This window comes from Protopterus annectens, chromosome 10.part0 (genome assembly GCF_019279795.1).
Source record: "Protopterus annectens isolate FY-2018-M chromosome 10.part0, PAN1.0, whole genome shotgun sequence".
Classification (NCBI taxonomy): domain Eukaryota; kingdom Metazoa; phylum Chordata; order Ceratodontiformes; family Protopteridae; genus Protopterus; species Protopterus annectens.
The window spans coordinates 1,615,574,599-1,615,600,511 of NC_056744.1; the positions used below are offsets into that span (position 1 = coordinate 1,615,574,599).

A 25,913-nucleotide genomic window follows, 5' to 3' on the forward strand; every position below is an offset into this window, starting at 1 on the left:
CAGTCACACATCTGACGTTTGTAACAAAATGTAATGATATGTCCAATGGGGGGTTGGCAGAAGGATACATTAGTGACAGAATCAATGAGGCCAAAAATAAGGTTTCTGAGTACTCCATAAATTATACTTTTTAAATATAAAATTAAATCAGGGAGAAATCAGAATAATTCTCAACATTCATTGAAGTTTGTTACAACTTTTGGTAGTAATTCATATAAACTGAAGGCAATCATTGATAAATTTTGGCTCATTTTGACAGCTGATAGATTTTATAATGAAATTGCTCCTAACAAATGTATATATACTTAAAGGAAATTTTATTGCTAGAGTTCTTTCTGGATTTAAAAATCCAGATGGAGAAATTTATGTACAATGAACACTGGGAACTAAATCTTTGGGTTGTTTTCTGTGGGGAAGATCAGTTTGTTGTCCTAATATTATGAAGTCTAAATGCTTTACTTCAGTCAATACACACAAGGTTTTTCAAATGTCCATATACGTTACATGCAACACAGAGTGAATTATTTATCTTGCTCAATGAATTTGTGGTGCTTTCTACAAATGAAAAAACATCTTGCCCTTTTAAACAGAGGATCATATGGCACAAGAGTGATACTAGATTCAAGAAGGATAGGAGTGATTTGGGAAGACATAAAACACAACATGCTAATGCAATTTATAGTTTTACTGGTACTGACAAAGTTATTTAATCTTCTCCTAATAAATTTGACAGGTTAAGACTTTTACATCAAAACAGGGGAAAATGGCTTATTTTACCAGGTGCAACGTCTTGTAAAAGTTTGAATGAAATTATTAAATTTTTAATAGGTTATATACATCAGTAATTAATTGTTTTAATGTATTCTATTTATTTGATGTAAAAAACAATTTGACAAAATATTATGACATTTTTGCTTAATCGAACTGATATATATTTGGTGTGTATGTTTCTTTAAGATAAAGTATTTTTTTCCCTACCTGAGATTTAAATTTTGATACTTTAAAATGTTTGTATGCACTGGAGAAGCTCCTGTTGTTGGGGTGTGAAACCTTTGTTTTTGTGCTTGGTGGGGGGTGTGTGCAGGTTATTAAATTTTTTTGATTTTAGGTTCTTTTTTTTTTTTAGTTCATATATATATATATATATATATATATATATATATATATATATATATATATATATATATATATATATATATATATATATATATATATATATATATATATATATATACATACATATATATATATATATATATATATATATATATATATATATATCCATACATAAAAAAATATATATTTTACATATACACACACACACACAGCTACATACAGACACACACACACACACACACACACACACACACACACACACACACACACACACACATATATATAATATATATGAATGTTGATCCAGTCACTGTCATCGAAACTCCTAAATATCAAAGTTGCTAAAGTCAACACACCACTGAACATGCTTTGAGGGTAATCCTCAGGACATGCAAAAAAGAAAACAATGTTTTTTGCAAGTGGGAAAGTCCTCCTACACCCCCTCAAACCCCCTACCAACTATCTATACTAATAATGTGCCACATGAATAGAGGACTGTGATGGTCATCCCCGTTCATATAGGAGGACTTTCAACAGATCCTGGAATCTACAGACCCATCAGTCTGACTAAGTCTTATATGCAAAGGCATGGGAAGAATTATCATGGAAATGATCAACAAGTACATAGGAGGTCTCCAGACAGTTGATCTGTCCCAGTTTGGCTTTGTCAAAGGAAGCTCAAGCTTACTGAATCTGGTGGACTTCTTTGAAAAGGACACTAAGGCAATGGATTAGGGAAAAATGGTGCATCCTGTCTACCTACATCTGGCTAAAGCATTTGATACAATACCCACTTGGGCATTGTCAACAAGTTTATAGAACTAGGTATAAACCCCATTATAATACACTGGATAGCTGACAGGACACAGAAGGTTAGAAATGGTGAGATCACATCCACAGAGAGGCCGGTCACCAGTGGGGTCCGCCAGAATTCTGCACTGGGTCCACTCCTCTTTGGCATCAACTTCTTGGACGTCAGAACCAATGTCAAAAGCCTTTGGCTAACCAAGTTCTCAGATGGCTGCAGACTGGGAGCAGTCACTGAATCCCCCCACAAGAAGAGAACACCCTTCAGGAAGGTCTAATACAGACAAAAGCTTGGTGCCAAAGCCATGTCGCAAATCTCAATACCAATAATGCATTATAGTACATTTTGGGAAGTCTACCATCCAGGTAACTATGTCATCAATAAGACACCCTTAAAAGTTGATTCACTAGTTAGGGATCTGTGAACTCATGTAGACAGTTACCTAGCTATTGACCAATATATGTCCAAGGTAGTAAGAAAATCCTTTTATGTTACTCAACTTTTAAGTAAGGGCATGCTATCTAGGTCCAGAGAGGTCATACCACTGTATGTGGCCCACAATAGACCCATCATAGAGTACAATTCCCCCTTCAGTATATACCAGACCAGACACATGCAGCAAGTGGAACGTACATAAAGCTTCCTTACACAAAGTATACAGAGTAAACACAATGCCCTACTCTGATCACCTCAAAGTCCTGTTTCTTTAATTGGTATCATACAGATGTCTGAGACATGATCTTTGCCTGGCATACAAGGCATCCCTGGACACTGTTTTGATGAATCTTTTGCACATCCAATTAAAAATATAAAGGCACTAGTGGTCATTACCCTAGCATACACCTATGAACCTATCTAAGAGTGCACAATCCCGAGAAAAGGGAATTATTACCCTACCCCAGGGACTGTCAGTCTCGCACATCTGTTGACCATCTGTACTGCCAAACAAAGTGTATAATCAAATAAACCAATGCTATTATACATATATATATATATATATATATATATATATATATATATATATACACATACACACACACACATATATGTATATATATATATATATATATATATATATATATATATATATATATATATATATATGTGTGTGTGTATATATATATATATATATATATATATATATATATATATATATATATATATATATATATACACACACATACATACCTCTCAACTGTAAAGATTTTTGCAGAATGTTCAGATTTTTGCCTCATACGTTTGGTCTGTTTCTCATAAAATTGTGTTTTTGTGGAAAATCACTGGCTAGTCATTGAGGGTTGAAGTCAGAAAATAATGACAGACATTTGAGTTTCAGACTTCATACCTTCAAAAAATTCATGCTAATGCAAACCCTTATTCTGTTAACCTTCCAAGCCTCTAAGAGCAAGTATCCCTATTTTGGGGCCTTTGTCCCTCCATTATTTATATATGGTTCCTCTTTATAATTGCGAAATGCTGAAATCTTGAATTTAAGTATTTTGCGACCATAAAGGCGAAACCTTCAAATACCGAACCTTCACAATCCCGAAACTACAAATTCCAAACACACAGCATACACCACACCACACGAACCACAATGCCCAAACTACAAAACAAATACACACAAAAACAAAACACACATCCACATACCTACACTACACATAAGCAAGCCCCCCTGCACCCCTACACCCCCTTACCTATATATACTAAGCCAGAGATCGCACAAACAGTAAAAGACAGTACACTCACACCCAGACATTCCACAGTCCCTTGCACATACACACACATCACACATGGGCAAACACCAACACATCCAACAATTACACACTCATACGTTCACCTTCCTACCCTAACCCACACATACGACTTACAATCTCACATACACTCAAACTCCCACCTAAAATCCTTACCAAACACTCACTTACCTTAGATTCCACGTAAATCCATACACTACGCCAAACATCTAAACCAAAAAGTGCACGTCACGTAACGTAAAGCCATAACTGCAAATTGGAAATATTCGAATTCGCGATTATGCACGTTCGACATTTTAAAAATTCACCTTTATGGTCACAAAATACTGAAATTCGAGATTTCAGAATTTCAAGATTATAAAGGGGAACCGTAAAAATATAACTCTCTCTCTCTCTATATATATACATATATATATATATATATATATATATATATATATATATATATATATACACACACACACACACACACACACACACACACACACACACACACACACAGGTACATTTTTTTATTAGCAGTGTATTAACTGGGTACGTGATCTGGTCTAGAGACGTTTCAGCCATGACCAGCGTCACAATGGCGAGGATAATAAGAAGTAAGAAATGCAATTAAGAATAAAATAAAAATGGCATGAAGGACATGGAGTTTGCATGTATAATACATACCCAAGGTGTGACACAGTAACCAAATAAATAAAATATAAAGCAATACTTATGTGACTGCAAGCATTACTAGTGCTTAAATATACAATATAAACTTATACATACAGAATATACAATTGTATGTGATATGCATATTGCAAAGCTCAAAGTACTGCAAAATATAAGCAAATGCTTCATGGCTGTAAAAAAAGGTGGCTAATTACATTTATATCATTCTAGTTGTCCTACAGTAGTATAAAAATAAACTTAAATATTTAATAAAAATATTCTATAACATGTTCACATTTACATATCTGAAACAGTCAGTACAGCTCTGCACATGAGAACATATTAATTTACCTGTCAGGGCTTGGCATGTTGTCCAACTCTGTAATAAATCTGTGTGGCTCACTGAACAACAGATGTCATCGCTCTGCTGTATTCTCAGCGATAAGGTGCTGTTGATAACAAAAGCACCCATTCCATTACTGATGTGCTGTGTTGACACAGACTCAGTCAATATGCTGCCATTCCTATAATGCCACATGAGCTGACCTTCTGGGTAACCACCATAGGAAATGCAATGTAGTGATATTTCCTCTGTCTTATTCAGGCCAGTTACCACAGGGATAGAGTACGGGGCTGAAATAGAAGGTGTACAGACAAGTCAAAGCAATGTACTGGCACTAAAAGTACATCAAAAGTCCCAATTATTCCAAGTTTAAAAAACATGCTGTATATTAAGTTCAAATGATTATAAAAGAAACTGCTGCCACATGTTAATTTCATTAGATGAATGGTAAATGCCTGACTCTATTTACACTAAACCAAAAACTCATCCAAGCACACTGAAATGTTAAAATCCTCAAATCTCAAAATCCTGTTATTTTGTCACTTGCTGCAACAGTCGATACCATACAACATTAACAAGACCATTGTTTTGGTAGCCATACATAAAGATGTCAGTTCAGTATTACTTTACAGTTGTTAAGAATACTATCAGGACAGATCCTTATTTTATATCAAATTATCAAGGGAATCTCCTGGTACTAGGCTGCTGGGTTGCAGCACCTTCTAAATAAAAGGTTGATTAAAAATGCTCTTTTACATGCTTTCACTTTACTTTCTATATAATAGATGGCTTTCCTGGTAAATGTACAAAGATTGAATGGCCGAAAGAGTGGACTTACATATACTAAGTCTGAGATGCCATTTCTCTGAATATTCCCTTTTCTTCGAGGTATGGCAATCTCATAGCTGGTATATATAAGTTCAGTGAGTGTGGGAGGGGGCTTGTCCCCTGCACAAAGAAGTTTTTAGGAGAAGAGAAATTATCAAGATTCATTCTTCTGTATTTTCGGTCTTTTTTTCACCATGTCAAAAGGGAGCCCACTTTCCCATTTGGGGACTCAGTACTCACACAGCTGCATACTATATGTATGCAGAGTTCTGTTTTTTGCTAAAAGAATCAGCATATTTATGGCTGGGAACATTTCAAACCACTTAGGTATATTCCTTCAAAATGAATAAGGCAATTACTCCACATTATCCATCATAACTTATTCCCCTCAGGAGTTGCTCTCCCAGGTTCCCAAGTTCTCTAAATTTCCTATAACTTCCTTCACTATGAATATACCTACGCTCTCTACAACTTCCAGAACTATTTATCACATGACTCAACTCTGTAAATATTGTATATAGCATCTTACTTTAAATGAGTCCTCTCAAATGTTTGTTTTCATATCTACTTCAAAGGCTTGCCAAATGTTTGTTTTCATATCTACTCCAAAGGCTTTCATGTATAAGTGTTTCCACACATACTATATAAAAATATTTTCTTAAAGGAATCTGTAAAACTCTAAAAATCAATCTCAATGAATTTCTGTCGGACTATGTCCTACTCTGACTGTACATAAGTATTAAATTGTTTTTATAATGTATCTGTTATATTTTCTGTATCCCTTGTATCTGTACTGTATTTTGTATCTTGGAGCTTTCCTCCCCGGGCCTCCACTGAAAACGGGTCCTTTGGGCCCAGTGGACTTCCCCGGTAATCAAACTGGAAATAAATAAATAAATTATGTCTGGTTCTACATATGCCTTTGTATGCATACAACTGCATGTGTGTGTGTGTGTGTGTGTGTGTGTGTGTGTGTGTGTGTGTGTGTGTGTTGTCCCATTCTATGGCCCTGCCCATTCATCAGCTTCCTGCATCCATCAGCCACCAGAGTTTTACATTCCAGTTTAGCATCTCTAAAGCCACAGACACTTTTTTGCAATATGTAAGTACAGTGGCACTTACTCTGCAGAAATATCACTCAAGGTGCCATATTGGTGATTTGAATTACACTCCCTCTTAAAACTGTACAGGTTTGAAATTATGCAGGTTTAAGCACATCAAAAAGGTCACCGACCAATAAGTGTATTAAACTACCCATTCTGTTAAAACAATAAACACAGAATCTTAAGCATAAACACGGCTTCCATCACTCATACCAGGGCTTGCATAATCTCCCCTATGTAATCCAGCTCTGAAACTGAGCACCTCAGACATAAGAAACATTTGACTTTCCCACAAAAATGATCTCAGTGATTTGAGATTTCACATTGACAGAAGGCAAGTGGGGGGTTGCAACAATGGGAGTGCAAAAGGCTTGCTCACCAGAATGCTGCACAAATGTTTTTCCACTGACAGTTTGTTTCTTTTAGTGTTTAATGTTGCAATTAATATATATATATATATATATATATATATATATATATATATATATATACACTGTCTATATGGTTACTGCCTTTAAGAATTAAACTATTAAACTTCAGGTTTATAAACAAACTGCAGCACAGATTCAACTTTCTTTTCTAATTATGAATAATTTACTGTATAGCTTTTGTGAGCAGGTGCAACTACTGTACTAAAACTATTGAAACTAATGGGATTTTAAGATTCAGACACACTCTGGAAATTAGAAATGCCTAGCTTGATGTAGAAGTCTTATCTCAGAAGGTGTCTGCATTTAGCTAACCCTTTCTGATTCTTAGAGCAGCACACCTTTATGGTTTCCTACTCAGGGGTCATAGCACAGAGATCTGCCTCACAAGAGAAAGCACACACTAATATAGCAGAAAGAGAGTAGCCAATGCCCAGAAATGTCCATGGATCCCAATTTGCTTGGCCAAATGATTCGGAAAATCTCTTGGCCAAGTAGTTTTACTCTAGGATTAAAAAAAAGTGAAAGACATCAAAACAAGGCAAGTCACCCTTTCACGCCTCTGAGTGCATGTAAACGGGGGATGTGGGAGTGAGGAGAGAGCACAGCTGTGTAAAAATTTACCAAAACAGTAGGTGTTCAAATGGTTTATCTTTGAAATGTTGAAAACCAGCTTTTCAAAAAGCCAGTTGGCGAACCGAAAAGCCGATTCCAGATTGTCGAACTCTCTGAACTACGATGAACAGCAAATCGAACTCAGATGTCGAAAACACAATATAATGCAGGGGAGAAAGCCCCCCTGCACCCATATGGGGGGCTGTGCCCCCCCAAACTCCCTCTACTTTAATATTCTAACTCCGAGGTCGCACTACAGTGGGGAAGGGGTCTATTTCCCGATCCCCACTATAGTGCACACCGCACCCAAAATGCCGAATCTGCAATGAGTGAATGTCAATGTGCATTTGCTCATTGCACATTCGACCCATTTTTCTTCGGCTATCCCAAAACTTGAAAATGTACTTCCGCACAACTGTCTTTCGACAATTTGCGTTTCAACAGTAAACCTTCAAATAGATCACTGTTACAGTATTGCTTACTAATGGGATGCATCCTGCCAATGGTACCAACATCCAGCCAGTTTACAAAAGTTTGGGCTGCTTCCACTGTGCTGTACTTCCCACCTACAACCTATGCACAGGAATATGTACTGACTCATAAGGGATGTATGGGCATGAAGTTCCTCCGAGCATTCTTGTGCAAGGAAAATGTTCTGAGGCTAATGCTCTAGGGAAAAAAGGACTCAGATGCACAAGTACAGTCAGAGGAATAGTAAAAAAATAGGTCCACCTTGGCAATCTAAAGTAAAAAAAATAAAATAAAATAAAACAAACATGGGGGAAGAAAGGTGGGTGCATATACTGCAACAGCAATATATTCAAACATCTACTGGTATGGTAAGTTCTTACACAACTGTTCTGTGTTCTCATTAGATCACTGATGCAGTATTGCTTAGTAATGGGATGGATCTCAAACTTTCATACTGGTAGGGAGGAGGACCAAGGTGCAGAGGTGGAGTACAGTATCCGCGGAAGAATGGATGTGGCAGAACCAGTTCTGGCTCTCAAAAAGGCATCTATCATGTAATGTTAGTAAAGGTATGGTAGGATGACCACCTGGCTACTTCCAGAATAGCTCTCAAATCTAGACCCTTGAAAAAGGCTCCTGTAGAGGCAACAGCTATAGTAGAAGCAACTTTGGCCCGACCTTGGAGGGATTTTCCATGGAAAAAACTAAATAAGGGTATAGCAAGAGAAATTCACCTAGAGATGGCTTGCTTTGACCCAGTAAAATCTGTTTTTTTTTTTTTCAAAGGAAACCAGTAATTGGCTGAATTCTCTGAATGCCTTTATTTTGTCCAAATAAAACTTTAGTTGTCTGTGAACATCAAGGAAATTAATATTTCCCTCCCTATTTTGAGTGTTAGGAAAAAATGAAGATGAATGGACTGGTGCAAAGACATTTCTCTGCCTACCTTAGGCATAAAAGAAAGGTTAGTCTAAGGTAACTGTCTTTATGAAAAATCAAAAAGGATGGAGAGAGCTTGTAACTTTTATACCCCTTTAGCAGATGTCAAAACCACATACAAGACTGCCTTCCAAGTACAGAATCTCATAGAATCAGAAAAGGCTGGTTCAAAAGTACAAAGTTCAGGACCTAAAGAGGAGGAATGACTGTATTAAGCAGCTCATACAAACATTTGTGGATGATATGGATACCCATTTAATAAGGGTCCTGTTCTCTCTTGTAGTACCAGAAAAAAAAATTTCAATTTAGAAATGGAAGATTTTCTTGTATCAGGTTTTCTGACTCCTCCTTTACCTGTAGCACATCCTCAGAATAGAGGTGGCTGACTGGGATTAGCCTATCATACAAACCATGACATTGAGAGTTTGTAGGTTTGGATGAATGAGAGAGCCCTTTTGTTGTGTGACTAGATACATTCTAAGGAGTAAATTGTGATGGTCTTCGGCTGGATGAAAAAAGGGAGAACCAATGTTTTCTGGGTAAAAAAAAAAAGTCCCCAGCAGATGCCTTTCTGGATATTCACAAGGATGCTTTGAATGACGGGAAAGGGAAGGCATAAAGAAATTTCCCTTTCCATGAGATTGATAATGTGTCCATTTTCCATGCTTCCCAGCATGTAACTCTAACAGAACAATATGAGTTGTCTGTTCAGAGTGAAGGCAAAAAGATTTGTCTGGGGAATTCACCACTGATGGACAATTTGTTGGAACATCGTTTTGTTAAATATCCATTCATACTGGCCTGCCTTGGATCTGCTCCAATAATCTGGTAATGAATTCAATTCTGATGGGATGTAAATTGATTGAAAAAAAAGATTGCGCTGAATAGCAAACTTCCAAGCCATCATGGTTAGCCTGCAGGGATGGCAGGTTGTTGTCCACCCCCCCTTGCCTTGTGATTATACCACAAGACTATTGTATTGTCTGGACTTGCAAGGTCCCTGGAGATCAGAGATGGTGAAGAGTCTGTAGGCAAAAATTGAGGCTTTAATGTCTTAGATGTTTAAGTGATTGCATCTGTCTTGTCTAGATGACAAGGACCAGAAAAGACACACACCTGGAGTGAGTGTTATCTGGTTGATCTGGTTGATCTGGTTGATCCACAAATGGAATTTTCTTCACAAATAGCAAGAGGGGACTCGGGAATGTCAGAGGGTAGCAGTGCTACATCTAAATTGGTTTGAGGTACTACTTAATCTTCCTCATGTGGTGTTAGGCCAAGGGAATCATTTACATCACTGATACCATATACTCCAGTGCTCTCAGAATCTGTCTAGCAGAGGTCATTTCTAGATTTAAGAGGACAGCAAAGTCAGAAACTGGATTTTTCCTGAGGAATGAAGTTTCCATATGACATCCTAGAAAAAAACTAGGTTCTGAGAAGGTTGAAGGGTGGATTTCTTCAGATTTAAAGCAAAACCTAGGTGAAGTAGCAGATCTACTAAAAATGGTAGGTCCTGCACATTTTTTAATTGAATTTGCCTAGATGAAATAATTGTCAAAAGGGTAGATGTGGAGACCCTGGAGTTTAAAGAATGACACCACAGAGCTTAAGACATTTTTGCGAATACTTCTAAAGCTGTGAAAAGACCAAAGACAAAACAAAGAATTGAAAATGAAATCCCAAAGTACAAACTTATAAGAACTTTCAGTGATTTGGATGGATAGGAATGTAAAGGTTGAAGTTCTTCAGACCCAAGGTAACCAAATAAGCCTGTGGGAAAAATCATTAGTAACTGGTGTTGCTGGCTTGGGGGTACTTGGAGAATGTCAGAAGGGACTGGGGGATTCCAAGTAAGGCTGTACTTATTTTCGATGATGTTCAGTACCCAGGTGTCTGAGATTATCATTCTTTAAAGGGTACAGCACTGAGAAAGCTTTTCTGAAAGAATGGCAGGGAGTTTTCTGAGGTGAGGATTAGAGGGGAAGAGGTGCAACAGGAGAAATAAATTGGAACTTTTGTCACTAGAGGGTCCTTTGGATCCTTTAAATCTACCTTACATTTGTCCTGCCATTTTTTCTTAGGGAAATGTCTTTCCTTTCTGTTGAGATTTTTGTTTTATATAAAAAAAGTCTACTTTTAGAGGGGTGATTCCTCTGAAGCTTTGGTATTGGGAACAGAACAAGGTGTTTAACATCTTTCATAATTTTCTACTTTCTTGCAATTTTTTTAGAAATTTTCAGCTGAACCTGTTCCAGAAAGGTTGACTCTAAAGGGGGATCCAAAAGTTTAGCTTTAACATCTGACAAGGACTGAAGCAAAGCTAGAAATACTTCCTAAGAACAGATTCAGCAGTTGCTGCCCTGGCAGATGCATCTGCAGCATTGCAGCCACACTTAAACAGAATGTCTTGCTGCTTGTGTAGCTGAATTAAGCATATTCTGTTATACATGTTTTTATACCCCTCATGTCTGCCAGCCATCACTATCGATGAAAAGTTGGCCCATTCATTCCTACAGGGTGGAGCGAGATTTCACTAACATTTTATGCCCCACTGTAAGGCAAAGGTGGAGCGAGATTTCATTAACATTTTTTGCCCCACTGTAAGGCAAGAGTTGATTACTGACATTATCCATGCAAACATACAGGTACCCTTTCCTGACCCTCTAGTGCCCCTAATCCCATCACAGTGGCTCTGATGGATGCAAAGGCTACCAGTTTAGTGGAGGGGGGGCATGTAAACTTACCCATGGGAGACCCTTCAGACCTACGCAGCTACTGACGGATGGTGGTAGCACATCCCTCTGGCCTAGACTAAGCTGACTGTACCACCCAGAGCTCCCATTGGCTGTCACTCAGAGAACCAAGCCACCCCCCCCCCCCGATTTGCATGCTATATGCTGCTCCATTACCATCCTCCCGAGCCTCACCTCCCATGCCTCCTAACTGAATGCTGGTCATCTGGATCACAGTAAGGGCTTTATGTCTCTGTGCGACATTACATGGTTCTGTAAGCATTTTTCTTATTAGAGTCAGGAATATCTGAAATGATCTTATTCATGGTGTCAAAAATGGACAAGTATCTAGTCATATAAGCTTGTCCTATTCATAGGGCTTGTTTTAGCTCGGAGGATCCTGTTTGGGCATCCTGCAGACTACTACAACACCAGAAACAAGGAGGAGAGACTTTTTGCATATTTGTGCATATTTACTGTTAAATTGTATTTTTCTGCTTAAATTCACAAAAAAAAAAAAAAAAAATATCTGTTTTGCTCATTTTCTGCCTTTTCCTATACTAGAATAGTCCAGATCCCAGATTTGCTGGTTTCAGGACTTTAATTTGTGTTTCTGAGTTGTCCAGACCTTGTTGTGCTATTGGGATGTCTTTCTGCTTATCAGTGAGAGTGGTAAGCATTGAGCAGCCTATCTGTCGCAAGTGGTTTCCAGCTCTGAAACTGAACATTATTGGCCGTTTTGAGCTGATTTCTATCCCTTTAAACTTTGAGTTAAAACCCCATGTTTGAGCAAATTTGTGCATCACACAACACTGCTTAGCTAGGGTTAAACTATTCCCGGTGCCAAAACGTCTGCGCTTCAAATTTTCCCTTAGAATTAGCCAGTTTATTAGTTTTAGCACTTGAATCTGTTTCTCCGAGCTCAGCACTTGCTCAGAACTTATTGAAAGCTGTAAATAAGCTACAAGTTACTACAGCACTCAGCCTTGCTCATTACCTGGAGGAAATCAGTTTTTGTACTTTCCTCATTTGTCTAGAGGAAAATAGTTTTTTATTCAGGCATGTCCAAGGGTCAGCTCCCGGAGTTTTCTCCTGTCTACCTGATGAATCTGGGCATCTTGGGGCAATATAGCAATTGCCTCATGTACACAGACAACTCTCGCCTCCTACCACCCAACACTACAACTTGAGAGAGGCAATTATCTAGCCAAACTGGAGGCAAAGCTCTCTCCAACCAAGACTGAACTTGACAGTTAAGAGGAGAAGCTCAACACTTGTACCACACTACACTCATCACATAGTCCCATTAAACCTACAGCACCAAAATCCAAACATAGAAACACAAAAACATTTGCAGAGGTTCTCAATAATAATCTGTCCAAACAACAGAGACCTCCAAAGCAGAAACGCAAGCAACCTCCACCTCCCCAACACAACACAAATGACATAGCCCACAGATTCAGTGTGCCACTCAACCACAGGCCATAAGGCAAAACAACGTACCCAACACACTAGTCATAGGTGACTATAAGGCACACTGATGTCCCACTCACCAGGCTAAACAAGGAGAAGGTTACTGTCAGCTGCCTGTTGGATGCCAGGAACCGCCACATAACCCAAGCACTCAGGTCACTCCACAAGTACAAATATGACTATCATTGTCCATGTTGGTGTGAATGACCTGAGATGTACCTCCCTGGACTACATGAAAAGAGACATGAAGAGCTCTCCAATCTTGTAGCCCAGGCAGGTATGACGCTAGCCCTGCATAGCATCCTGCCATCATCCAGAATGATACCACTGTACAAGGGCAAAATGAATGACTTCAACAATTGGCTAAGCTTCTGGTGTCATTCTAAGGGGATCCAGTATCTGCCTGCCTGGGACAACATGGTCAACAGACCACGATGTTTTGCCAGAGATGGCCTGCACCTGTCGCCCCTGGGATTCTGGATACTGGCTAAGGCTCTTGCCGCCCCTATAGTGCCTTTTTAGGCAAGGTTCAAATGACAAATTCACCACCGTAACAGGTACAGGCAAGCAAAAACTGAGGGTAATGCTACTCAGTACTAGAAGTCTAAAGCTCAGAATGCACTCACTCAAGGCACTCCTTAAAATGGAGAACACAGATATCTTTGCAGTGACCGAGACCTGGTTCAAGGCTCCAGAGAGCACCTCTGCATTATCAGGATATAATTCATACCACACCTTTCGGCCATCTAACCTGGACCGGAACACTAAAGGCGGAGGTGTGTCCATATTCATTAAGGATATCCACACCTCCAAGCTAGCTGCTCAGCAAAATGCATCCGAGATTATCCAATTACAACTAACCCTGGGCAAAACTGCAATCCAAATTGTAGCTTGCTATAGATCCCCCACCATGCCCCAGGATTCCCACTCCTCTTTTTTTGATATACTGGAAAATATTAGGGTTCAACCAAACACCCTAATAATAGGTGATTTCAACTACCCCACCATTAACTGGGAAAACTACTCATGTACCAACTCCTTTGCTCAACGCTTTCTGGAATTCATAAATTCCAATGCCCTGGATCAACTTATCCACACCCCCACCAGGGGCAACAATATCCTAGACCTAGTCATTACCAACGTGAGTGACCAGTGCTCCACACCTGAAGTCAACTGCTTCTTGGTCAGATCCGACCATAAGCTAATCACCCTAGATATCTACATCCCACCCCCACCCCCCATTAAGGAAACCACCTTAAAAAATTTCTCCAAAGCCAACTTCACATTCTTAAGACAAAAGTGGTGAACTTCATGACACCCATGCAGATGGACAATACAGTTATGACTGCGGAATCCTGCACAAATGTACTCTAAGCACTTACATGAGTGCATGGATCGTGCTATCCCTAACAGAACCAAGACACTATCCTCCAAAAAAAGGAAGTTAATCTGGTGGTCTCCCGCCATAAACAAACTCTACAACAGAAGGAAGAAATTGTTGCAAAAGAGTAAAATCCCAGGAGTGGAGGAGCTCCCTGGTCAGCCTCAGTAAGAAGCTGAGATCCCTCAAAATCCTCCAAAGCTAGTTACAAAAACAAAATCACCACTGATTCTACAGACAACCACAAAGCATTCTATAGCTATGTCAAGAATCTTAATGGCAACACCCAGATCTGCTCTGAGTTACAGCACAATGGCACGAAAATTACAGAACCAACTGATATTGCCAATATCCTGGCAGATAGGTTCAGTGCTACCTTTACCCCCCTTTCACCCCCTAAAGGGCCCATATCTATACTGGAAGAATGCAGAGTCCCTGTAATCACAACTACGCAGGTAAAAACTGCACTCACTAAAGCCAAGAACACAGCATCCATGGGACCGGACAATATCCCAGGCTGCGTTTTACATGAACTTCAGAATAAACTGGCTCTCCACCTAAGTACCATGTTCAATCATAACCTCATGTCAGGCTTTGTGCCCATTGAATGGTGCACAGCAACAGTTATCCCACTCCACAAATGGGGAGCCACCATGGACCCGGGAACTATCACCCTATTAGCCTGATGAGCCTGGTCTGCAAGGCCATGGAACGTATCATCATGGAACATATAAACAAAGACATTGGTAACCTCCAAACTCTGGACCCCACCCGGTTCGGGTTTGTGAAAGGCAGATCATGTCTCCTGAACCAGATTAACTTTGAGGCAGTCAGCAAAGCCGTAGACGAGGATAAGGTGGTTCACACAGCCTATCTTGACCTCGCCAAGGCTTTCGACACCATCCCCCATTATGGAATTATAGATAAAATCACTAAACTAGGCATAGATCCCTACGTCACAAGATGGGTTGACAACTGGCTCACTAACAGAACCCACACTGTAAAAGTTGCAGACTCCAAATCAGACTTCAAACCAGTGACAAGTGGAGTACCAGAGGGTTCAGTCCTGGGTCCTCTCCAGTTTGGCATCTACTTCTCTGAAGTACAGGCTAACAAAGAAGGTCTCTGGCTAATGAAGTTCTCAGATGACTGCAAACTAGGAGCCATAGTCGAGTCCCCAAACGATGTGGACATCCTACAGAAGGGCTTCACTGAGACAGATGCCTGGTGTCAGAGCCATGGCCTCAAGCTTAATGCCAAAAAGTGCACTGTCATCCCCTCTGGTAAAAACTCTGTACCCATAGATTGGTTCATAGAGTAGTACTAGCCTAGCTGCCCTTGTGGGCTATTTTAAGCCTAGCCAATTACCCCCTGTGAGAATCAAACCCTGTACCTTGTGTCTGTAAGGCAAACACCTTAACCATTATGCCAACCTCCTACCCATTGCCAACCTCCCACCCACTGAACTACCACATAGGCGGCAGTCTACTTAACACCAAAAATGTGATGAGACCTTGGGACCCAGATGGACAGTAGTCTCTTGTTTGATAATCACATTGCCACAGTGGTCAGGAAATCCTTCTACGTTCCTCATCCAGGAAAAAAAGATGTTTTTGTTCCCCTGTACTAGTCACTCATTAGACCCATTATAGAATACAATACCCCTTTTGGAATGTACCTCAGAAGACCTATACAACAGCTGGAAAGGCCACAGAAGTACCTCACAAAGAGGATTACTGGCCTCAAACAGATGCCCTACGCTGACCATCTCAAAAAACTCTAGCTTTACTCCATAGCATATCGCCTACTCCGAGGTGATCTCTGCCTAACATACAAAGCTATGTCAAACCCAGAGCTGTTGGACATGCTACAGCATGCTCTAGGGACTTAAACCTTGTCACTACAATAAACAGAACATGCTATAGGGATAGATTCCTGTCCCAGAGACTTCCCATACTCTGGAACAAGCTACCCATCTATGTCGAGCAGAGTTCCTCATTAGCACTCGTCAAGAAAAATCTTGATGAGTGGATGAGAAATAGGAAATTCACCCCAGGGATCATGTCTGTGGCTCTGCTCGACAGGGGCACAGGAAAATAAACTTCTTGGGTGGGGAAAGTCAGGTAACCTTGTTGGCTAGGCTTACTTAGGCCCTTGGGCCAATAGCCTAGTACCTACCTATGAACCTATATGTGTCTGGTAGTTTATGTACAGAAAAGAGGTTAGGTGTACATTTTCTTTCCATACTGATCCAAAGCTTTGCTGTTTTTATCATTGGACAGAGCAATAGTAGATGGTAGAAGCTTTGAAGCCTTATCAAATTCCACTGAAATCACACCGGAGTCAGAGAAGGGATTTTTATATAAATGCTTGTGTGACTCTGGCACTTTATAAAAACTATCAGGGTTTTTTAAGTGCAGGTGGCCATGACTCAGGCATCAGGACTGCAGACAAGAAGGTATCTTGCAGGCCATCCAGCACACAAGAAACAGTTAAGGCTTACAGGCATCCACGTTCAGTAAGTCATGATATCTTTTTTGCAAATCTGAAACTTATTTGCTCTCCCAATGGAAATGTTGTATTATTTTCAGAATAGTGTCACCAAAAGACAATTTTTTCAAAGGAGAGTCAAGAGAAAGACTGCCCTAATATTCTGACTCCAATTCTGTACGGGACTGAATCAGAGGAAAAGGAATCTCTCCTTTTCTGAGGGGTAGAGGAAGTAGAAGATAAAAACTGTGGATGTTGCAGAGACATCAGGGCTTTAAAAAGGTGCTTGGAAAAACTGTACGACTCCTGTTGTTGAACATAAGGAGAGGGAGTAACAGAAATATCTGCAGACAAACGTCAAGGAGAGGCACACTTCTGACATACCTCAATAAGAGCACTCCGGACATCCTCTCAAATGATGACCTGTGTATACCATCTGCAAGAAATGCCCTGCCAGGATTCCCTGTTTGTGAGCTTGCCAGCTATCTGGCTGGTTTGGTGGATGTGTCTAAAGCCTATACCTTATCAGCTTCTGGAGGATCACGATACCAGGAACAGAAGGAAATGCTGAATGGTCTACAGCTAAACATGTACCTCAACAGAGAAGTCGACTCTGACCCGACAACCGAAACCTTAGACTCTTACGCTTCCTACGTTTTTACATGGCTGCTGAGTGACAACTCGGAGGTCATCCTTCCTTTCTCTATTTGTTTAAGCTTTTTATTCTCAAGGTAAATGTTTAAAAAAGATAAATGATTTTCAATAGTTTTAGACACACAGGATTTACAGACAGAACAGTCCCTAAATTTATGTCCTGGGGGTCTGCCAACCACATCACATTTTCTGCTCTTAGCTGCTATGAAATTGAACGTTTTTTTTATATAAAAAAAAATAGGAAACAGGAATGGTCCCCAATGGGGATCCTTATTTGCCCACAATAAATGAAACTGACACAGGCCATAGGACTGACAGACTGCAGTAAAAGTTGTAGCTTTCCTTCATGGACTCACGGCAAGAAAGGTCTGAGAAATGTCATGCCCATACGTCCCTTGTGTACCAGCACTTAGTCTCATCTATAAATTGGAGGTTGCACATACGGTGAAAGAAGGAGCCCAAGCTTTTGTAAACTGGCTGGACATACGGTATCACTGACCATTAGTTAGCAATACTGCAGCCGTGATCTAATGAAGAACATCACTACTGCCGTCAGGTCTGACAGTGCAGTGTTTCAGTCAGAAATTTGGTAATGAACCACTAATGAGGCTTTACCTTGTCTCATTACTGGAATCTCTCTCGGTCATGTTAACTGACCAACCCACACTGTGCAATCAGCATGGACAGAGAAATTCTCTGAATCTCAGGGTTACTCTACTCAGGCTTCTGTAATCTGTCTCTACTGAACTGGAGGTTCTGCCGTGAAACTATCTCATCATAAATCTCACGTGAAACCTTTACTTATGAAAATAGCTAGTTTTCTCAAATTTCAAAAAGGTCATTATGCTAATCTTTACATAGATAAAGGAAGAGATCACATGTTCCCCCTTCCTCATACAATATCAATATGAGCATAAAAGGAATAGAATAATCTCTTTAGTATATTAGTTTTTGGTGTAATCTCATGACTCAGGATTATTAACAACATCACTTATCAAAGATACAGCTTTATTTTCACTACAAGAAATTATGCAAAATCCTAATGCACCTTCGTTAAATGCACTGTAAAAGCTCACTTCCCTTGGTAAACAGAGGTGCGATGCATTTACTTCTAGTTTATCAGTATGTGTTGCCTGCTATTAAACATAAACATTTGTTGTGGGATGGTCTGTTAGTGCACCATTGCAACTGTGCATAAAACAGAACTTACAGGAGATGTTACTAACAGTAAACCATAACATTTGCAATTCCCCATGTTCCACTCTGTTCTTTTCAGGCTAGAGTTTGCAACAGCTGTACTCTTCCTATGAAGGCCCACACTGGTCTTATGCCACTCTTTAATGGAACTGTTGTTGGTGTAGATGTCACTCATTTCTAGCACTATTGTCTGGAGCCATGTTTTTTTTTTATCACTCTGAGCCCCTTCAGCAACCAATGGGACTTATGGAAGAACTTGTAACACCCAGGTGTTCTGAAGAAGTTGTATTATGAAAGCAGAAATTAAAAGTTTTTATTACAGTAGATCACTTTGGTTCTTTGCACCGTATAGTTTTATTGTGTGGTGTTGTTGTTGGTCTTTCGGCTTTTTCCCGGTAAGGGGTCGCCACAGCGGAACTCCGGTCCGCTAATGATTGGCAGTAGATTTTTACAAAACACCAATATGCCAGCTCGACGCCCAACCTTCAATGAAGGTATGCCCATTTACGCATGCATGTCTTTCGAACGCTACCCAACCGCAGAGAGGACATGCACACTCCACACAGAAGGCACTCCCAAGCCAAGCCGAGAATCGAACGGGAGAACCTCTTGCTGTGAGGTAACAACGCTACCGCTGTACCACCGCAGAATGATGTTATTTGGTGCTATTCCATCAGCTGTTGCCAGTTTTTGTTTTATCAGTATTGGTTTATGGAAGTACTAAACTATTGTCCTCTAGTTAAAAGAATACTTACTTCCAAAACAGAACTATAAATGTGCAACCAACAAGTAAAACAGCTATAAAAAATGTACAAGACCCTTACTGGACTGGAAGGAGACTATCTTTAATTTTACAGTGACCACTCCTTAAAGCCCTAAGGTTATGGAAAGTATTCATACACAATACTGTATCATCATCTTTGATGATGGTCAGTGTAACAATAAAAACATCTAAGGTTGTTGCCAAGCAGTTTTAATACACCCCTGGGAAGGGGACAATTATAGGATCCTGTGTAGCACAGTCATGCCAAACCTTATCTAAAACATGTAGTGTGCACCCATCTTCTAGCATAGGAGCCATTTGAAATGTCAGGGCCCACTACAGTGAGTCCTGAAACACGGAGAATGAATGGCCAAAATAATGGATTTACACACACTGTCTGAGATAGCTATTTCTTGAAATACCCCCTTTCTCTGAGATATGATGATCTCGTCAGAGTTGGTATATATAAGTTCAGGGTGTGTGTGGGGGCTTGCCTCCATCATGGGGCGTGTGGGGGGGCTTGTCTCTCCTGCAAAAAAAAAAAGACATTTAAAGAAGAGCGATCTTTGAAATTCAGTCTCTCTTTTTTTGTTTTCATGTTGGCACTCAGCATTTCGAGTGCCAATATTTCAACAGGGAGTCTCCAGTATTTAGTGAAGTATCTGGCCGCTAATCATTCCCAAGTCATCAGCTTCACAAGGTTTTATCTACACCAAGGATCCAGCAGATATGCCTTTTTAAGGTCTTAAGTAAAGGAATCATTTAAGAAAGAAGTTAGCAGATGGTTTTGTTGTACACTGTGCAAAAGTTACTAGACAAGCAGAGATTCTACAAGTAAGATAAGAATTAATCAATTGATTCAAGCAGTTTTACAGTCTCAGTACAGTTCAATGCAAAGGATCCAGAGCAAGAGTCATAGTCCAGGAAAAAAGATCCCATCCACTTGTGAAAGCAAGATTTAACCATATTAGGCCTTTTAGTTTCCTTTTAAGTTTTAAAGACTTGAGTGGAAAAAGAGATGCTGTTAGGAACAGAATTCTGTCCTCATCGCTGATAGACTAAGAGTTTTGAGACTGGGAGATTGAGATATGAATCAGGTAGGAACTGAACAACGGTCATGGATTAAGACTGATTGCAGTCATTAGCAAAGAATCCCATGATTGTTTTGGCCAAGAGGGAACTAGAAGAATTAGCCTGACCTTATCTGGTTTCAATTTTACCAGCACTTTCTGAATCAGAGGGAACAGTGTAAAATAATTAAAAGTCTGAGGAACAGGCAAACAGAATGAATTTGTTTTCCAAACGGCCTCACAAGGAAGGAAGGAGCAAAATACTGTGCCGTGAGTGTTATGAGATGTAGCAAATAGGGTCATTCTGGGAGACCCCACATCTGCACAATTTATTGAAATGTGTGGATTCAGCTTTTATTTCTGTGCCGAGGTTATTTCATTACTTAAGGAATCTGTTGATTCTGTAAACCTGGAATGCAGACTGCTGAAAGATGCAGTATGAGCTCCAGTCCTCTGTTCCTTACCTATGATGTATCTTTCTCAGAGATGGAAGGATCTAGTTCTTCCTTGTCTGATAACTTACGGCTGGATTTGAGTATTATCTGTCTTGACCTGAAGGCATCCAGGCTGAAGACTGCCTTGATATTAAGTCCTTGTTCATTGCTTTCATATCCTTCAAGTTGATATAAAATATATCTGTCTTGATGTCATCAGTTATCCTACTGACAGGCTGCTTAAATGGACACCTACTGCCTAATCATAGGAGTCTGCTGTTAGATAATGAATTTTGGATAGAGGCAGTACAGTTATTACAGTGGAGACTTTTACTATATCAGGTCACCACTGGAATTCTTTACATCCTAAGGAATGGCAGTCCTTATGCCCACTGGATCACTGGACTGCTACCAGACATTTCTCACATGTCACTTACTGTCTCAAGTGAAGTACCTGCACGAGTGACTAAAGACTGCAAAACATACACCAAACGGCTCTCAGATCGTCTTGCTATAAAGGCTTCTTGTAGAGAAATTTCTGCCATGATTGTCTAAATCTGATGGTTTGTCTCCAATAAGAAATAATTTAATCAACTCTGATCTGTCAAAGCTGCCAAAAAAAAAATTACTGATGTTAAAGCGGACAGAGAAGATGTTTTATATCTGTTTGGTCTATGTGCAGAATTAGCAGCTTTTTTGTCCTTAACAACCAACCAGACATCAGAAAACAGATGTTTTGAGTTCTTAGGAGTGCAAATTCTGGAACTAACCATTTGGTAAATACATGGGGAAATGGATGTGACATTGCACACTCTGAAATCTGATGTACTCTCTGCAAAAGGGTTTCACTCTAATGTGAATTAGCCATCACCCATTTCCACAGATTTCATGATACGTTTGTTCTTCTAAAAAATTTTGAATCTACAAACTTGTATCAATCTGAAACATTTAACATTGTTCTGAAGGTTTTGTTCATTTTTAGGGCTATAAATAGCATGAAATAAAATCCTTGACCTCACTGACTGGAAGGTACCTTCTGTATTACTTTCTTCATCACCAGCATTTCTATCAGCTGTAAGGCTTTTTGCTCCTGCTGTATCTGTGGAACAAGACACACGGGATTTCTGAACAAATGTGACTGAATAACCTTTATCAACTATTGTAGAACCTGTCAAGTGCCTTATATGTTGTGCAATTCTTTTGACACTGTGCTATTTCTTCAAAAAGAATGAAGATCTTAACTTACTTTTTTTCTGACTCAGTAGTGATATCGGCTGATTTCAAGATATCTTTTGGAGCATTAAGTAATGTAGCTTATAATATGTTCTCAACCTCATACGATTTCTCAACATCGTGATCCTGCTAGTGGTTACTCGTACTAGATGAACATGCATTATTTGTACATGCCAAATGAAATGAGTTACACCCACCCAGTCAAATCAAAAATAACATTTTCAAACCATTACTTGTTTATTGAATCCCTTACAAACTGATGCAAGAACTGTAAAACTAACTATAAAATCCTAACCTGAAAAACTGTAACAATAACAACAATAATTGTAAAAGTATAACCTTAACCCTAAAATTCTAATTCCAGCCTTAAAACTAAAACACTCTAACCCTTACCCTAAAGTCATCCTAACTATGTGGCAGTCTTCAGAGAGCATAGCCAATGGTTATGCTTCCTTTCACAGAGCAATGTCCTATCTGGTAGAATTAACCATGGCCCACCACTCCAGCCACAGCAATCCTTGATGAAACATCTATAGTGTCGTATGAATATCTCAGTATGTGAACTCATTTCTCTGTTCTGTCATAACATCCCTACTAGTAACCAATTAACCTGCACAAAGATGGAACTTTAACATAAAACCATGTGGGTTAAATTATTTGATATAACTGAGGTCTAACAGTAACTTAGAGTTCTTACCAGAGTAAAGATACGAGACACAGAGAGCTTCCTATTCTGGTCAGATGCTGATGAAGCTACAGTAACAGCATTTGCCTTAAGATTTCTACAATTATTAAATCATGCTTATGTAATGGAAACATCCCAACACCCCCCTTAGGTGGTGAAGCTTCTCTAGTGTAATAATCACTACTTACATCCTTAAAGTCTCATACTGTTCACTTTAAATCTGAAATCTCATCATCACTCCACCTCATACCTTTCAACTGCACAGATTTTTGCCTCATATTTTTGGTGAGTTTCTCATTAAATTATGGTTTTCTGCCAAATCACTACCAAACCATTGAGGGATGAAGTCATAAAAATATTAGTAACAATATGAGTTTCAGACTTTATATCCTTCAGAAAATTCATGCTAATGCAAAATCATGCTAATGCAAAACCAGTGAATCTATCAACTTTCTAATTTGTAACAGCAATATTAAAAAAGCGCCCCTATTTTTGGGACTTTGCCCCCCCCCATTATTTGTGTCTTTGTCTGGATTTCTTGCTGTAACATGTTGAAAGGCATGCTCCACAGTTATTATCAGGAGAAGAGAGATTCTATATTAGGCAAGTGATAATAATCCCTTAAAGTTTAATGAATCGAAAAAGAAAACATTTTCTGGTGGAGAGCCCAAGACTGTGTGGAAGAATTCTCCTTATCAGAGTTTTGAGGGGTAAATGAATAAATTTACATTACATGAAAGTTTTTTTTTTTTACTGGGAATAAAACATTGGTACCAACAAAGGTGCTGGTAAGGTGGTATATTTAGCAACATCAAGGTTGGTGAGAATTTTTAGGGTGGCCACAGTGGTGCAGGGGTTAGCATTGCTGCCTCACAGCAAGAGATTCTCTGGTTCGATCCTCAGCTGGGGTGCCTTCTGCACGGAGTCTGCATGTCCTCCCTGTGGTCATGTGGGTTTCCTCTGAGTGCTCTGGTTTCCTCCCACATTCCAAAGACATGCTGTAGGTGGGTTGTACACTCTAAATTGGCCCTAGGTGTGAATGCATGCCTTCTGTGGAAGGTTGGGTGCTGGGCTGGCAACTTGACACCATAAAACTCCACTGCCAATCATGAGCGGACAGAGGATTCACTGTGGCGACCCCTGACCAGGAAAAAACAGAAGAAGGTTGGTGAGAATTTGTGTATTTTGATAACAAATGCATATCCATGTTTTGGACACCGTGAAAAACAGTATCACAAAGGGATTTACCTTTTTCAGGTTCCCTGCTTTCTATGCCTTTGCCAAGTCTAACCAACTTATCTTTTTTTTCTTGTTTCACATCAGTCTTATCTGTTTTACTAAAGAAAGACAGCCACACAAGTATACATGGCATTCAACAGGAGGGAAAAAAAACGTTAGTCAGTTTCAGGATTATTAAAGTTTTGACTAAAGTTCACTGACGTAAAGAAGAAAAAGCCAAAGGGTGTGAGACCACGTGCAGACAACATTTCTGTAGCATGAATGCAGTAAGTAAAACATTAAGAGCAGCGAGAAGGAACAATGAAAACTCCTAACAACGCTTGCAATAAGAGTACCTTGTGCACCTACCAAAATCACATGATGAATAATCTGGCAGAAAAAAGAATATAAAGAAGACAAACCCAAATGTTACGATACATTAAGACAGCCACCACCCCCAAAGTAGTTCTGCTGATTTTGTTTTAAACAGTCTTTACTAAATAACCTTTAAAAAAGTAAAATAAAAAAGTTTCCAACAAAGCCTAAAACTGGTACGCAAATATAAATAAATATAAAAAAAAAATCACTTTACACCAGAGTTATATCATAGTCATCTCAACAGCTTTCATTTGCCAAGACATATTCTGGTTTTATTATCATTCGTATTTCTTTCCTGCTATTCTGTCTTTTTGCTAGGGTGCTGACAGACCTGCTGTTTGCTCTCACACCCTATCACTTTTGCTTTCTAGATGTTTTTGTTTTTCTCTATTAAGGCAACCAAAAGAGTCACTTATTTATATAATTCTTACAACATTTTCTTTCCATGCACTTATTTTCCATTTCAGATCACTTCACAAATAGCTAAGAACTCTTGGAACAAGGGATATCAACTTCCACTTTTGGGGATTTTTTTTTCTAATACTAAAATACATGCTATAAAGTATTACTGTCGATAAACAAACAATCTTTATCATAACTTAATATTTTTGATTTAATTCATATTTTTCCAAAGACCTGTTCTAAAGCTTTCTGCAGTAATTGCTTGAAGGGATACATATTGGTACATCTCCAAAAACATGCTCCCGGGTGCTTGATGGTACAGGCAGGAAGGAAGGGTGTACCTACCAAAGGAGGGGCAGGGTGGTGGTTCCCACCTGGCTCACACCTCTAATCCATTGACTGGAACTTGGTTGGACTGTGGAGGCCCATCATGATGCAAGGAGCAAAAGAATAATGACATGGGTTTGGCCTCCTAAACTGGAGTGGTTGTCCCTCTTGACACATGTTGGGAAGCATGCATGCATAGACATGGGGGTACAGGAATCACCTGCAGTAATGCAAGTACTCACAACACTAGCGATGGGTTTAGTCCAAAAGATGAAAACTTTCTCATTGTCGGGATTTCAGCAAAAGCACAAACCGCACTCATGACTGCCTGGATTATGCGCACGCACACACACACACACACACACACACACACACACACACACACACACACACACACACACACACAAACGCACA

General features: G+C 39.4%; 1 protein-coding gene across 3 annotated transcripts in view; it reads right to left on the reverse strand.

The window, feature by feature from the left end:
- Positions 1–25,913, reverse strand: part of LOC122813794 (CD276 antigen-like) — a 361,991-nt gene that overhangs the window by 297,371 nt on the left and 38,707 nt on the right. For all 3 annotated transcript variants that reach the window (XM_044086302.1, XM_044086300.1, XM_044086301.1), the window contains one exon: positions 4,684–4,965. In XM_044086302.1, coding sequence (XP_043942237.1) covers positions 4,684–4,965 — 282 coding nt within the window. The remainder of the gene's footprint in view (positions 1–4,683; positions 4,966–25,913) is intronic.